This window comes from Geotrypetes seraphini, chromosome 6 (assembly GCF_902459505.1).
Source record: "Geotrypetes seraphini chromosome 6, aGeoSer1.1, whole genome shotgun sequence".
In the NCBI taxonomy this organism is placed as follows: domain Eukaryota; kingdom Metazoa; phylum Chordata; class Amphibia; order Gymnophiona; family Dermophiidae; genus Geotrypetes; species Geotrypetes seraphini.
This window is the reverse complement of record NC_047089.1, coordinates 130,963,451-130,979,256: the sequence shown is the minus strand read 5'-3', so window position 1 is coordinate 130,979,256 and position 15,806 is coordinate 130,963,451. Positions and strand designations below refer to the sequence as shown.

Sequence of the window (15,806 nt, the reverse complement as noted above, 5' to 3'; positions counted from 1 at the left end):
GGTGGAGGCAGGAGAAGATTATCATAGTCGCCTTACATGAAGAAGGACATAGTACTACTCGAAAGGGTCCAGAGAAGAGCGACTAAAATGGTTAAGGGGCTGGAGGAGTTGCCGTACAGTGAGAGATTAGAGAAACGTGGCCTCTTCTCCCTTGAAAAGAGGAGACTGAGAGGGGACATGATCGGGACATTCAAAATAATGAAGGTTACATAGAAACATAGAAGGTGACGGCAGATAAGGTTAATAGACTTAGTAGATAAAGACAGGTTGTTCATCCTCTCCGAGTTAGAGAGAATGAGAGGGCACTCTCTAAAGCTAAAAGGGGATAGATTCCGTACAAATGTAAGGAAGTTCTTCTTCACCCAGAGAGTGGTAGAAATCTGGAACGCTCTTACGGAGGCTGTTATAGGGGAAAACACCCTCCAGGGATTCAAGACAAAGTTAGACAAGTTCCTGCTGAACCAGAACGTACATAGGTAAGGCTAGACTCAGTTAGGGCACTGGTCTTTGACCTAAGGGCCGCTGCAACAGCGGACTGCTGGGCACGATGGACCACTGGTCTGACCCAGCAGCGGCTATTCTTATGTTCTTAATCCAACAAAAAGCATTTTAGAGGGATTAAGAACAAGGGTTTTTTGGTCTAATATCCAAGTGACAAGAAGCTTCAAGCAGATTTGCAGAGAGGAGATCAATCTTAAGAGGGGACGTGGAAAGGAAGAAAAACAATATCTGCATAAAAGTAAAATCTGATGATATGGGATTAAACGAGAGTTGCTAAAGGGCTAAGAAAAATATTGAAAAGAGAGGAAAGTATGGAACTCTGGGACACAGAGCAAGTGTCCCTATATTTTTATCCTAATATAAGGACCTTTAGCAAATGATGTCCTCGTGTAATTCACAGAAGTGTACTGATGTTTAGGTGTCATTGGCAAGTTGTAATTAAACGACAAACCCTTTCTTGATCCACGGTAGCCCTGCAGTTTTCTCACTGGTGAGTTAACCCATTTGGAGGCATTATGACATGTGGATTAATATATATATGAAACACTCATTCCTATGAAATGAACAGAAACTCAAAGCAGGATGCACAAAAGTCTGCTGTGCAAGTAAGACTACTTGTAGCCAATCTTACATGCATGGCAGCTCAGCCTGTGATGCACAAAAGGATTCTCGGGGGGGGGGGGGAGGGAGGAGGTACTGCTTGCCATTGCAGGCACCAAGAACCTTAAGTAAATGCATTACAAGGAGCTCAGCATTTACATGAGAACTGTAATGCTGAAAAGAGAGTGCCTACTTTTATGGGCAAAATTTACCAACAGGTCTGGAGCTGCCAGTAGCTGTTTGTGTATGTGTTGTATAAATATGTCCCATGCCTATGCACAAGACACACATGCACAATAGCTGCACCATGTCCAGCTAAAAAAAAAAAAGTGGCACCGAAGCCACTATCAGCTGAGCTGGCAGGGGAGAGTGAAGCCACGATTGATCGGCTGAGCACTGCTGTCAAGAAATTTCACAACTAGATGAGGTTTGGGCAGTGGGAAGGGACAGGGGAGCCTGGTATCTACTGGGCCTGCTCAGAAGAGTTGTGCTTACCAATTAGCTCTTCTGATCAGGTGCCAAGCACAGGTTATCCCCTATTTTATCGCTAAAGAAAATCGCTCTCAACCCCGGTGTGCATCTTGCTCTCAGAGAATTTTATTAAGATTACAATGCCATCTTTCTGAAGACAAAGAACAGTTTCAACTTTAAAAAAGGCAATTGGATGCTGATGCATTAAGGGGAAAATGTACGAATCTTTGTATACTGTACTTGACTTTTAGATTTCTTGAACAATGTGAATGTGAGATTTAATTTTTATAACTGATTTTTATATTTCTATAGCTGAGATTGGAGATTTCGATGAAAATATTGCTGGAGAACACCTAACAAAAATTAAATATATACCTCAGCAAGAAACATTAGCTGAAAAAATTATGGAATTTCACCATAATCATGTGTAAGTATCCCTCCTTTGTCTTTGTGCTTTAAAGCTGGTTTTAATCTCAGAAATTCCAGTCCTCATCTGACATTCTAACTGAGAGCACACACTTTAATTGGCAAGATGTCAAGCCTAAAGACAGAAGTATATTTTTTCTCACCCCCCCCCCCCCTCTTTCTCCATTTTTCATGTAGTTTATGTACCTTGGTGTGATCTAAGGTACATATTTTCTGAACAAAAGAACTTTCTGCCTAGCTTATTTTGATCTATTTGAATAGGCAGACGGGATGAGCTATTTGGTCTTTCTGCCATCATTGTGTCTAACACATTGCTGCTGAGCATGCTCATGTGTAGGACTAGAGTTTATTTATTTATTTTAATTAATTAATTTCTTCATTCACTTTAATACTTGCCTGCCAAGATGATAAAAGTATATGAAAAATAAGTTGTTGGATTGGGAAAGAGAAAATCAAATAACAAAACTCTAATCAGAGGAATTCTATATATGGCACTAAATGTCAGGACCCCTGCTGTATAGGGTATATGATTCATTATTTGCACAGCTTACACAAAATTCAGCAATACTATATGATTAAAATAACAGGACATGAGAAACAGAAGAGGGTTTCTTATTGTTTTTGTCTAAGGAATCTATGCCCAGATTCTCTAAACAGCGCCTGTTTTTTAGGTGTTGCTAGGTGCCCAACGTTTTTCACCAATTTTCAAGGCACCTAAGAAATCAGCGTTAGGCGCTGTAAAGCGCCTACAGGGGCGTGATTCACATCAAAGGTAGGCACCAGACATGTAGGCCTAGAAAAACCTGGCCTATATTTCCTCCACCTGCCAGAGGCACAGTTCTCTAACTGATGCTTTCATGTGATTGACATGGGATCAGCAACCGCTAATAATGGTGCTGGTTAGAGAATCTGGGTCTCAAAGCCCAAACATCTGGGAATGTATTGAAAAGTGTAACATCAAAGTGGAACTGTTTGGATCTGGCACAATTGTATAGCAAGCAAAAACTCAAAGAGAAAAAGTACGTTAGTTTAGCAGAAAAACCACATTCATATTTTGCATCAAGTGCCATATTAGATCTTTCAGATCACTGGAAAGGTTGGTGGGAGGGGAAGACCCACCTTGATAGAAACATAGAAACAGAAAAATGATGGTAGAAAAGGGCCATAGCCCATCAAGTCTGCCCACTCTAATGACCCACCCCCTCAACTTTACCCCTCTAGAGATCCCACACGTGTATCCCATTTACTTTTAAAATCTGGCACGCTGGTTGCCTGAATCACCTGCAGTGGAAGTTTGTTCCAACGATCAACCACACTTTTGGTGAAGAAATACTTCCTGGTGTCGCCATGAAATTTCCCTCCTCTGATTTTTAGCGGATGCCTTCTTGTGGCCGATGGTCCTTTAAGAAAGAAGATATCATCTTCCACCTCGATACGGCCTGTGATATATTTAAACATCTCAATCAAGTCTCCTCTCTCTCTACGTTCCTCGAGTGAGTACAGCTGCAATTTATTCAGCCTCTCCTCATATGGGAGATCCCTAAGCCCCGAGACCATCCTGGTGGCCATTCTTTGAACCGACTCAACTCTCAGCACATCTTTTTGGTAATGTGGCCTCCAGAATTGAACACAATATTCCAGGTGAGGTCTCACCATGGATCTGTACAACAGCATGATGACTTTGGGCTTCCGGCTAACAAAGCTTCTGCGGTTGCAACCCATCATTTGTCTAGCCTTGGATGAAGCCTTCTCTACCTGATTGGCAATTTTCATGTCTTCACTGATTATCACTCCTAAATCCCGTTCTGCTACAGTCTTGGCTAAGGTCTTGCCATTTAGTGTGTAAGTTCTGCACGGATTTCTGCTGCCAAGGTGCATGACCTTACATTTTTTTGTATTGAAGCCGAGCTGCCAAGTCGAAGACCAATGTTCTAGTAGAAGTAGGTCTTGCGTCATATTGTCGGGCAAAGTGCTTTTACCTACTATGTTGCAGAGTTTGGTGTCATCGGTGAACAATGTTATTCTAAGTTTCCAAGTTTATTCAATATTTGATTAATCGCTTATTTAACATTCTAAAGCGATGTACATAGTATTCTACCTTTAAGCCCCTGAGTCAGATCACTTACAAATATGTTGAATAGGATCGGACCTAATACCGAGCCCTGCGGCAGTCCACTGGTCACCACCGACGTTTTGGAGAGGGTACCGTTTACTATCACCCTCTGAAGTCTACTGCTTAGCCAATCATTGACCCATGCAGTTAGAGTTTCTCCCGGTCCCATTGATTTCATCTTGCTCAGTAACTTGCGGTGTGGGAAGGTATCAAAAGCTTTACTGAAGTCCAAGTACACGACGTTTAGGAACTCCCCGGCATCCAGCTTCCTTGTTACCCAGTCAAAGAAGCTAATTAGATTGGATTGGCAGGACCTACTCTTAGCGAATCCATGTTGGTGGGGATCCTATAGATTCTCTCGTCCAGGACTGTATCTAGTTTACGTTTAATTAGTGTTTCCATGAGTTTACTCACTATGGATGTGAGACTCACCAGTCTGTAATTTGCAGCTTCCGCCCTGCAGCCCTTTTTGTGAAGTGGGATGACGTTAGCTGTTTTCCAGTCCAAGGGGACTCTTCCCGAACTCAGGGAAAGATTGAAGAGCACGGATAACGTCTCTGCCATGACATCACATAACTCTCTAAGCACCCTGGGGTGTAGATTGTCCGGACCCATGGCTTTGTTCACTTTGAGTCTTGATAGTTCGCAGTAGACGCTGCTGGGTGTAAACTTGAAGTTCCAAAACGGGTCGTCCGTGCATTGCCTTGCTTGCAACTGTGGTGCCTCTCAGGTAAAGACCATCCCAAATGTTCCATCCCAAATGTTTGTTTCAGCTTTAAAACCTCCAGATTAAAGGTACAATAAATAACATTAAAAATGCAATTTGGTGATAGTCATAGTTCTACTCTGGAACATAATGCTTGCTGGTGAATTATGTAGTAGGAATTTATATGAGAGAGAAAAACCACATCCCATCCATTTCTCTTGATTTCTGCAACCAGTAAGTCCTTTGTGTTTGTCTATCATGCTTAGAGCACCATCAGTTGTCATACTTGTTAACTTTCTCCAGTCTAATTTGACATTACAGATATTTTAGTACAACTTTATGAAACAGTTGTGTACCCTTGAAGCAGCAAGCTCCTCAAAGATGTTGAAATTAGTCGGCTTCAGAAACAAAGATTTAAAAACTGTGCTGTGTCACTTGTAACGTTTGTCAAGGACAAGCAAAAACCATCAGAATTGTTAGATTTTTTTTGCAACTGGATAAACAAGCTATCAGTCATTTCTTTTGTTAATCATGTGATTGTACTCAAAGAAAGACTTATAAGGGCATTTTCAGTGGCTGTAGTCATGGCCTACTTAATAGACTATCTGTAAAACACGGTTCATAGACAACCCCACGAAAAACAAAGGTGCGCGCCGACAACTGAGCGCAAGACGGAGGCATGTGCCGAAGAAAATTACAGTTTTTAGGGGCTTCGACGGGGGGTTTTGTTGGGGAGCCCGCTCAGTTTACTTAATAGAGATCGCGCCGGCGTTGGGGGGGGGGTTTGGGGGGTTGTAACCCTCCACATTTTACTGTAAACTTAACTTTTTCCCTAAAAACAGGGAAAAAGTGAAGTTTTCAGTAAAATGTGGGGGGTTACAACCCCCCACAATGCCCCCACAATGCGACGCGATCTCTATTAAGTAAAGTGGGGGGTTCCCCCCACGCCCCCCCCCCGTCGGAGCCCTAAAAACAGTAATTTTCTGCGGCACGCACCTCCGCGCTGCGCTCAATTGTCTGCGCATGCCTTTGTCCCGGCGTGCTTTTGACCTGACACCGTAAAACACAGGGCTGCAGCAAGCTATAACTGCGCCCTGTGTAATTGCACAACATGGTGCCCCCCTTCCTTCCCCCCCAGCAGAGTGCCTTCCTGCTTACCTTTTGCTCACCTAAGCACCCAGTGCAGCATCTCTGTCCCTTTCTGCCCCTCCCCCAGAATCCAAACCTTCCATTTGTGGTTTAAAGATCATGTTCAGCAAGCATAGCTGTGGAGCCTTCTCAAGCATGTACAGGCACTACCAGGTCCTTTCTACACTGCAACAGGAAGAGAGAGTGTACATCAAATGGAGCAGGCTCATCAATGCAGGAGGTAGAGAATGATGTGAGGAAAAGAATTGTCTCCGCCCCATCTCCGCAAGCTCTGTCCGCACAAGCTGTATCCCCATCCATTCAAGCCTCAAACAGGTATGATTTTATATTTGTCTTTTTACAGCAATGAAGCACCCAGCCTACACCAGCACAACTTATACTTTACTGTTCTGATTTTTTAATTCATGGATGACTGGACCCACATTGCATTACACAAGACAAGAGTCAGTCAGACAATAGCCCTACTATGCTGGCCTTAACCCATCTGTAGCTTCACATCATTCTCAACCATTCAACTCCTCTCCTCACCCCAACCAACTACTGCTGTTCTTTCTTCAATCACTCCCTCTTCTCCTCCCCCAGAACCTCTGCTCAGCTGTTATCTACCTTCAACCCCCCCAGCCTCCCTCCAGACATAACAAAGGCAGCTGCACTGATTTAAAAAAACAAGCACACTATTTTCAGTTTGTCTTCTTCTGCTTCCCTGACTCTCCCTCCTCCAAACCCAATGTGGCTGCTTTCCCCACCCCCCACCAGAGCCACTGGATGCCAGTTGCTTTGGCTGAAGAACAGGCCACATTGAGTTAGGGAGAGAGAAGAAGCAGGAAAACAGAAGAGAAAGTGGGCCCTAGGTTTTTTAATTTTTTTTAATTTAAAAAAGGATCTTTTTAAATTAAGGAATTAAGAGACTTACTGTGTAGAAGGACTGCAATCTTCTCACAATAGCTCCCACTCTCTGTCGGGCTCCTACTCCATCTGCTTGCTCCTCCTCACCGCTTTCCTCTTGCTCACTGCCTCTCACAACTCCCACTCTCCGGCTGCTGCCAGCTCCTCCTGTCTGCTGCGCACAACAGCTCCTGCTCCTCATTGCCATCATCATCTCTGCCTTTAACAATGGCTCCTGCTCAGTTTTGCTCCTGCTATCAGTACAGGTTATCATTGCCACCACCTCTGGCTCCAGCCACGACTCCTTCCTGCTCCTAGCTGCCACCACTATCTCCGTCCTCCTCTGTCTACCTATTTCTGCTGCTACAAACCACACAAAAAGGCTCATTGCCATGGGCCTGAAGTTTTAAAAATTTGTGTGGTGGTGACAGTTGGATTTGAGGGGAGGAGAAGGTAGAGGGAGGATAAGGCCAGTTCAGCACTGGTTTTACAGTGGAGGAGATAAGAGGCCTCGCTGAGGAGTTGCGATAAACTAAGGGTTTTATTTTATCCACGGGAACAAAGCTTTCTACTCTTCCTGCAGTAAAAGGCTTTGTCCCTGCATCCACAGTGATCTGCCTGAAAATTTTCCCATTGCTTCAGATTTACCGTGATTCCCTGTTCCCATTTCATTCTCTAGCAGGAGGCTCCATAGAGCATGTGGTACTTGCTGAACTTGGTTTTTTACCTGCAGATGGACGTTTTGAAGAGAGGGGGATTTTAGAAAGGGAGGTAGGAAAGGGAAGGTGTAGATTCTGTACTGTGTGTTGGGGGGAAAGAGCAAGAGGGAGGCACTCTGTGCTGTAGTCCATACCTGCAAGGGGGGTGTAGTTTTAGCACTCCTGTCTCTCTTGCACCCTGTATGACTGCACTGGCCACACAAACCTTGCTATGGCTCTGGTTAAACATCTACCACTGTTTGCAGTCAGTCAAGCAATATAAAAATTTGCAGGAACAGATGAGATTCTTCTATTTCTGTTTAAAAATCTGTTACTGCACCATTAGTCTTGCAGTTTTGTCAGATTGCAGCTTCCTTGCAGAATGTCGTCTTTTTTTTTCTTGGTGATGAGTCTGAAAATGTTGACAAACATTGTGCTCCTTAAATACTCCTGCCAAATGAGACAGACATTGTATAAATAAATAATCATTTGTCCATTTGCAGTTAGACTGATTCCAAGTCCAAGTTTTTTTTTCCTCTTTCTTTTCACTAGACATGTTGAGAAAAGTAGTTTTGAACAAGGTTTTCAGTAGGTTTCACAAAAAAGGGAATCCTGAAAACAAATTGTAGAATGTAACATATTCCTTGTTCTCTTTAAATACACAAAACAGTTTCTCCTCAAGCACTCTATACCACTGCTTATGTGGACTGGTGAGGCTCAGGGCACCAGGAGGTTGGGAAAGGGATGTTGGTGGCTAGCTCTACAGGTGAATATGTAGTACATTTTCAAAAATGTTGCCAAGACCTAACTAAACAAAAGTAAGGCTGATATATTGTATATTCACCCCAGGCACTCAGTATAGGTTTTCTGCCACCTGAATTCATTACCTACATAAATATTACTTAAATTAAAAAGGTATGCTATGGGAGTAGGGGATTAAAGTTATGCCTGAGGATGGCTTTCTGTTCACACTTGCAGTTTTTGCAACAGATAATGATATGCACATATATTCAATTGCATAGCAACAGTGTCTTCAAAGTCAGCTTGTCTGTAACAGTAATTGATGGCAGATAGAGACCAGTATGGTTCATTTGATCTACTCCTTAAGTTGGCTAGAATTGTACTTGCTGCTTCTTGCAGATTAACCTTCTATGCCATTTTTTGAACAATGAAAGTCATTTACATTTTGCTTTGATTCCATCCTCTTGTGTAAGATGTGTCTTATGTTTGAAAATTGGCTGGTTTTATAAATGCTTGAAATTGTGAAACAAAATACCGCACACCAAACAGTTCCACAGAGCAAATGAAGGGAAAAGCCAAAACAAAAATGGTTCTGTGTAATTGATGTTCTTGATGTAAAAAAAAATTGTTTATTGTAACAAAATATATCCAACAGATGTAACAATGTATCCAAGCAATGCACAAAGTCATAAGAACATAAGAATTGCCGCTGATGGGTCAGACCAGTGGTCCATCATGCCCAGCAGTCTGCTCATGTGGTGGCCTCTGGTCAAAGACCAGCGCCCTAACTGAGACTAGCCCTACCTGCATATGTTCTGATTCAGCAGGAACTTGTCTAACTTTGTCTTGAATTCCTGGAGGGTGTTTTCCCCTATGAAAGACTCTGGAAGAGCGTTCCAGTTTTCTACCATTCTCTGGGTGAAGAACTTCCTTCCCCTTTCAATTTTAGAGAGTGCCCTCTCGTTCTCCCTACTTTGGAGAAGGTGAACATAAGCAATGCCCCTGCTGGGTCAGACCTGAGATCCATCATGCCCAGCAGTCCGCTCACGCGGCGGCCCAACAGGTCCAGGACCTGTGCAGAAATCCTCTATTTATACCCTTCTATCCTCTTTTCCAGCAGAAAACTGTCCAATCCTTTCTTAAATCCTATTACATTCTCTGGAAGTGCATTCCAGGTGTCCACCACACTTTGGGTAAAGAAGAACTTCCTAGCATTTGTTTTGAATCTGTCCCCTTTCAACTTTTCCAGATGCCCTCTTGTTCTTTTATTATTTGACAGTTTGAAGAACCTTTCCTTCTCTACTCTCTCTATGCCCTTCATGGTTTTATAAGTCTCTATCATATCCCCTCTAAGTCTACTCTTCTCCAGGGAAAAGAGACCCAGTTTCTCCAATCTCTCAGCGTATGGAAGGTTTTCTATCCCTTTTATCAGACGTGTTGCTCTCCTCTGAACCCTCTCGAGTATCGCCATATCCTTCTTAAGGTACGGCGACCAATATTGGACGCAGTATTCCAGATGCGGGCGCACCATCGCCCGATACAACGGCAGGATAACTTCTTTCGTCCTGGTTGTGATACCCTTCTTGATTATACCTAGCATTCTATTTGCTTTCTTAGCGGCCGCTGTGCACTGTGCCGTCGGCTTCATTGTCATGTCCACCATTACCCCTAAGTCCCTTTCCTGGGTACTCTCATTCAATAACATCCCTCCCATCGTATAGTTGTACCTCAGGTTTCTGCTTCCCACATGCAGTACTTTACATTTCTCAACGTTGAACTTCATCTGCCATCTCGTCGCCCATTCCCCTAGTTTGTTCAGGTCCCTTTGCAATTCTTCGCAGTCCTCTTTAGTCCGAGCTCCACTGAATAGTTTGGTGTCATCTGCAAATTTTATTATCTCACACGTCGTCCCTATTTCTAGATCATTTATGAATATATTAAATAGTAGTGGCCCGAGCACCGAGCCCTGCGGAACACCACTTGTGACCCTCTTCCAGTCCGAATAGTGGCCCTTCACCCCTACCCTCTGTTTCCTACCCGCCAACCAGTTTCTGATCCATCTATGTACATCTCCGTCCACCCCATGGTTCTTTAGTTTCCGGAGTAGACGCTCGTGTGGCACCTTGTCAAAGGCTTTTTGGAAATCTAGGTATACAATGTCTATGGGGTCTCCTTTGTCCATCCGTTTGTTGATTCCTTTGAAGAAGTGCAATAAGTTAGTTAAGCACGATCTCCCTCTGCAGAAATTTTGTTGGCTTGGTATCAGAAGTTCGTTTCTTTCCAAATGTTCATCGATGTTTTCTTTTATCAGCGCTTCCACCATTTTCCCCGGAACCGAGGTCAGACTCACCAGTCTGTAGTTTCCCGGGTTACCTCTTGATCCCTTTTTAAGGATGGGCATGACATTGGCTATCTTCCAATCCTCTGGTATCACACCTGTTTTCAGGGATAGGTTGCAAACTTGCTGCAGTAGTTCCGCTATCTCCTCCTTTAATTCCTTCAGAACCCTTGGATGGATTCCGTCCGGACCCGGGGATTTGTCAGTTTTTAGTTTTTCTATCTGCCTGCGCACATCTTCAAGGCTCACTTCCATGGATGTTAATTTTTCTGCTTGATTTCCATTGAAGAATTGCTCAGGTTCCGGTATGTTGGTTATGTCTTCGTTCGTAAATACAGACGAAAAGAACATGTTAAGTCTTTCCGCGACTTCTTTCTCCTCCTTCACTACCCCCTTCCTGTCTCCATCATCCAGCGGTCCCACCTCCTCCCTAGCTGGCTGTTTCCCTTTAACATATCTGAAGAACGGTTTGAAATTTTGTGCCTCTCTGGCTAGCCTCTCTTCATACTCTCTTTTGGCTTTTCGAACCACTCGGTGACATTCTTTTTAATACTTCCTGTGCTCCTTCCAGTTCCCCTCAGTTTTGTCCTTTTTCCATTTCCTGAATGAATTTTTCTTATTGCCTATCGCTTCCTTCACTATTTTAGTCAGCCATACCGGGTCTTTTGTTCGACTCTTTTTGCTCCCCTTTCTAAATCTGGGTATGTACAAATTTTGCGCCTCGCTCACCGTGTCCTTGAAAAAAAGCAAGGCATGTTCTACCGTTTGCCATTTCTTGGAAGTGTTCCTAAGTTTCTTCCTTACTATTTCCCTCATTGCTTCATAGTTTCCTTTCCTGAAGTTGAAAGTTGTTGCTATGGTTCTCTTTCCTTTCGGTATTCCTACTTCAACTTTGAACTTGATCATATTATGATCACTGTTTCCCAACGGTCCCACTACTTCCACTTCCTTTGCAGGGCCCATTAACCCATTTAGGATTAGATCCAGAGTGGCATTTCCTCTCGTTGGTTCTCTAACCTGTTCTTATCTACTAAGTCTATTCCCTTCAGTACCTTGAATGTTTAGATCATGTCCCTTCTCAATCTCCTCTGTTCGAGGGAGAAAAGGCCCAATTTCTCTAATCTTTCACTTTAAGGCAACTCCTCCAACCCCTTAACCATCTTAGTCGCTCTTCTCTGGACCTTTTTGAGTAGTACCATATGCTTCATGTATGGCGACCAGTGCTGGACGCAGTACTCCAGGTGAGGGTTCACCATGGCCCGGTACAGTGGCATGATAACCTTCTCCGATCTGTTTGTGATCCCCTTCTTTAGTTAGGTACAGAGGTAGTATGAAGTATTGCAGTGTCAATGCTAAGAGGAGAAAGAAACATTTGAAATCTTAAAGTGTAAGATCATTTCAAGGTTACTTGATGCACAACTGTTTCTTCCTTTTTATTGCATTTCGGTTCAGCAAAAGATTCTTTGTGCCAAAACTGATCCAAGATAGCTATGTATGTATTCCAACTGACTGCTAAGTGAAAGAAGCGGAAGCATTTCAAATCATCATCATAAGGAAACACGTACTCATTGTAAGGAAAAAAGAAAAAAAGTGATAGGTGAAATGCCCCTTGCCAGATACCGGTGGTAAATCAGCTGCCAACAATCTGTATCTCCCAGACCTGTAAAAGAGACGTGTACAGTGTACTGTAAACCAAAAAAAAGTGAAACACTACAACAATGCTAATGCAGATCTACTGGTCTTAACAGATTAAATTATTAAATTACACTCTCCACTAGAATATATGATTTAGTGTCAATTCATAGTTGCTTTATATAGTTCCTACCCCAAAGAGCTTACCTAAACAAAAATAACTCAGAACTTTTCTCACACCTTCCTATTTCAACTAGAATATCCCTTATAATAAGAACATAATACATGCACATACTTTCAAACATGTGACACATACCCTGTTTATCAACGTACACAGTCCTGTCTGCAACTTTCGGCAACTATCATGCATCCTTGCTTCACCAAATTCACATCAGCCACAAGGCAAACCTGAATCTGCAACCTTTCCCATGTTTCCAACCCAAATTATTTTCCTTCTCCCCTAGCATTTCTTAACATCACCAATTTCTCTTTCTTCAATTTCTCTTTCAGTTTCTTGTTTGGTTTCCCCAGTTCTTTCTTTTACCAAAGTTTCCAAGTTTGTTAAAAATTTGATTAAATTCCAAATACTAAGCCTTTGACAACAATAAAAATAAGGGTGAAGACAAATGAAAGCAATAAAGATTAAAAATTACAAAAACATATACAAACACAGAATTAAACATATGAGAAACAAGAAGGAGAGAAGGAAGAACTACAAGGAGTAAAGGAAAGAAAACATAGATGGAAGAAAAACAATAGGGCAAAGGGAAACAATGGAAAAATAAAAAGAGAAGTTTTGTGGGGGGGAGGGGTTCTTTTTTTATCTATCATTGTATAGATACATTAACAAGATTCACTCTTGAAACAGAAATATGAATAAAAAAACCCAAAACATTCAGGAAACTTTCCATCAATGAATATAACACAATCCTCCTGAGACTACAACAAATCAAGAGAGAAAAAAGGAAAAAGAAAACATAACAAGAGAATTTTAATAGCCGAATGCGATTAGGAGAGTTAATCCAGTCCAAGCAGGGCTGTGTAAAGCCTGTAATCAATTCAGAACTAATTAGCATACCTTATTTTATTTATTTTAGGCAAAATACATTGCAATCCCTAAAACCATAAACTAAGAACAATGTGCTTGGCTTCTATTTTTTTAAAAATATATATTCAGGCGATAGTGTTTGTTTTTCCCGTCACATGAAAATCTAATCTAAATAAAGATATAGATTAGGTGCATAGTATTTCTTATAACTAATGCAGAAAGGTCTGCCATCTTAAACTGGTGCTAGCACAAGTCACACACCCACAGCTATATAAAAGAATTCTAATGTCTTCTAAAGCCAAAAGATATCCTAAAACTATTAATTTATAAATTGTTTATGTAAATCAGAAAACTAGTTCTTGGCTCCTACAACCACAGGTCTATCTAGCTAAGTTATCACAAAGATTGTTGAGTTTGGTTTGTTGGGGTTTTTTTTTCTTATTCAAACTCATTTAACATTGATTCTCCATAATTACCCAAATAAAGATTGCATTGTATTGTATTGTCTTCTGCAAGCCTGCCGTAAGTGGCAGAGTTGAGATGTTACATCTCATGATTAAAAGCAGTACTATGTATGCTATATATTCCCCCTCTGATAAGAAGAAAAAGAGGGACAGCCAGAAATGCTGGCCATAGGAGTGGAGGGAAAACAGAAAATCCCCTACAAATACAGTATGCATACCACAGTTAGAATAAAGGAACATAAGAACAGTTCCTCTAAATATAAAATTAAGAGAAGGACTTGCAAATTCCAGACACGGGATGAGCATTGTGCCACTGTGTCAAAGCAGCATTTGCTAATAATTCTCTGTTCCTTTCTGCTAAGCACAACACAAACAAAAAATTGACAATCTCCTTTCAAATATGCAAAACGGGTCTTAAGCACTTGGTAAAAATTATTAAATTCCAAAACAAACACTGTCTTCCTTGCTTTTGGAAATTCTGTTCGTATTAGCTCAACTACTAAAGCTCATCATGAATCTTATCTATTTCAGCTTACTACCCCTTCCTATTCTGAATTTGAGAAAGTGTAATAAGTTTCAACTCTAGTCAGAAGTGCAATATAGATTCTGACTTTTAACATATAAATGAGGAAATGATTTCTCCCCCCTGAGTCTTGTAGAGGACAATCTGTTCAGCTCCTCCCATCTCTGTTTAAGGCACTGTCTCAAATTATTTTCCTATGTAACGGCACTCTCCTGCTGTTTTTTCACTAACACCCCCTCTCCCCCGAGGGTTTTACATTGAGGGGATAAATATTTTAAGGGGTCTTATGGGCATATTTTTACCTCTTTTCAATCCCCTTTGTTTTTCAACAGGAAACATTTCTAGCTTCCTTAGTGCTGCTTGCAATTCTCCTATTCATTTAAAATTTGACATAGCCAAATTTTTCTCCGCACTAAACTTTGACAAGAAGCTAGGTGGAGTCTCACTATTTATCATTTTTTTCTTATCTTTTCTCTTAATACTGGACACACTGTCATTATCACTGCAGGTTCCTCTTTAAGGGGCTATTCCAGAGGATTGCTGTCTGGGGAGATCTCTACCACCCCCTCATCACGTCTTCTAGCTTTTTACTGTAAAAGTCTCTCATAGGCTCCTGTCATCTAACTCAATCATTACTAGCATTCTTTTCGCCCTTTTCACCGCCGCCACACATTGCATGGACTGCTTCATCAACTTGTCGATCATAACTCACAAGTCTCTTTCCTAGGAGGTCTCTCCAAGTGCCACCCCGGACATCCTGTATTCGTGTGTGAGATTTTTGTTATCTACATGCATCACTTTACACTTATCCACGTTGGATCTCATCTGCCATGTTGATGCCCATTCCTCGAGCATGATTATGTCACCTTGCAGATCTTTGCAAACCACCTGTGTCTTCACTACTCTGAATAACTTCGTATTGTCTGCAAATTTAATCACCTCACTTGTTGTACCAATGTCCAGATCATTTATAAAGATGTTGAAGAGCACGGGTCCAAGCACCGAGCCCTGTGGCACGCCACTGGTGACGCTCTTCCAGTCTGAGTATTGTCCATTTACCCTCACTCTCTGTTTCCTATGCTTTAGCCAGTTTTTAATCCACGTGAGTATTTCACCCTCGCTTCCATGGCTCACAATTTTTTGAAGTAGTCGTTCATGTTGAACCTTGTCAAACGCCTTCTGAAAATCCAGATATACAATGTTGACCGGGTCAGTAAGACAATAAACACAGTCACAATGTAATGTGGACCCATAATGTAATGCTGCATCCTAATAACTGTAGATAACCAGGCTGGTTGAGAATAAGGATATAGGAAAGCAAGGAATGCATAGTGCAGGAATAGTGGGTTTTTAAAAATGTTAACAGTTTTAACAGGCTAAACAGTATTGCCCTAAGTTTGTGTTTGTAGCACTCATAACTATAATTGTGCATAAAGTTAAATCCATGGTGAAGCTACTTAGGAGACCTGGCAGATTTTACAGTTTGATCATGCATTACTATTAAGATTGTT

The 15,806-nt window shown here is 41.8% G+C and overlaps 1 protein-coding gene across 3 annotated transcripts in view; it reads left to right on the top strand.

The window, feature by feature from the left end:
* Positions 1 to 15,806, top strand: part of FARP1 (FERM, ARH/RhoGEF and pleckstrin domain protein 1) — a 541,848-nt gene that overhangs the window by 238,600 nt on the left and 287,442 nt on the right. For 2 of the 3 annotated variants that reach the window (XM_033949732.1, XM_033949731.1), the window contains exon 7: positions 1,885 to 1,999. In XM_033949732.1, the coding sequence (XP_033805623.1) occupies positions 1,885 to 1,999 (115 nt within the window). Of the gene's footprint in view, positions 1 to 1,884; positions 2,000 to 6,154; positions 6,282 to 15,806 lie in introns of those variants that run through there. The other variant, XM_033949733.1, reaches the window with a different exon arrangement.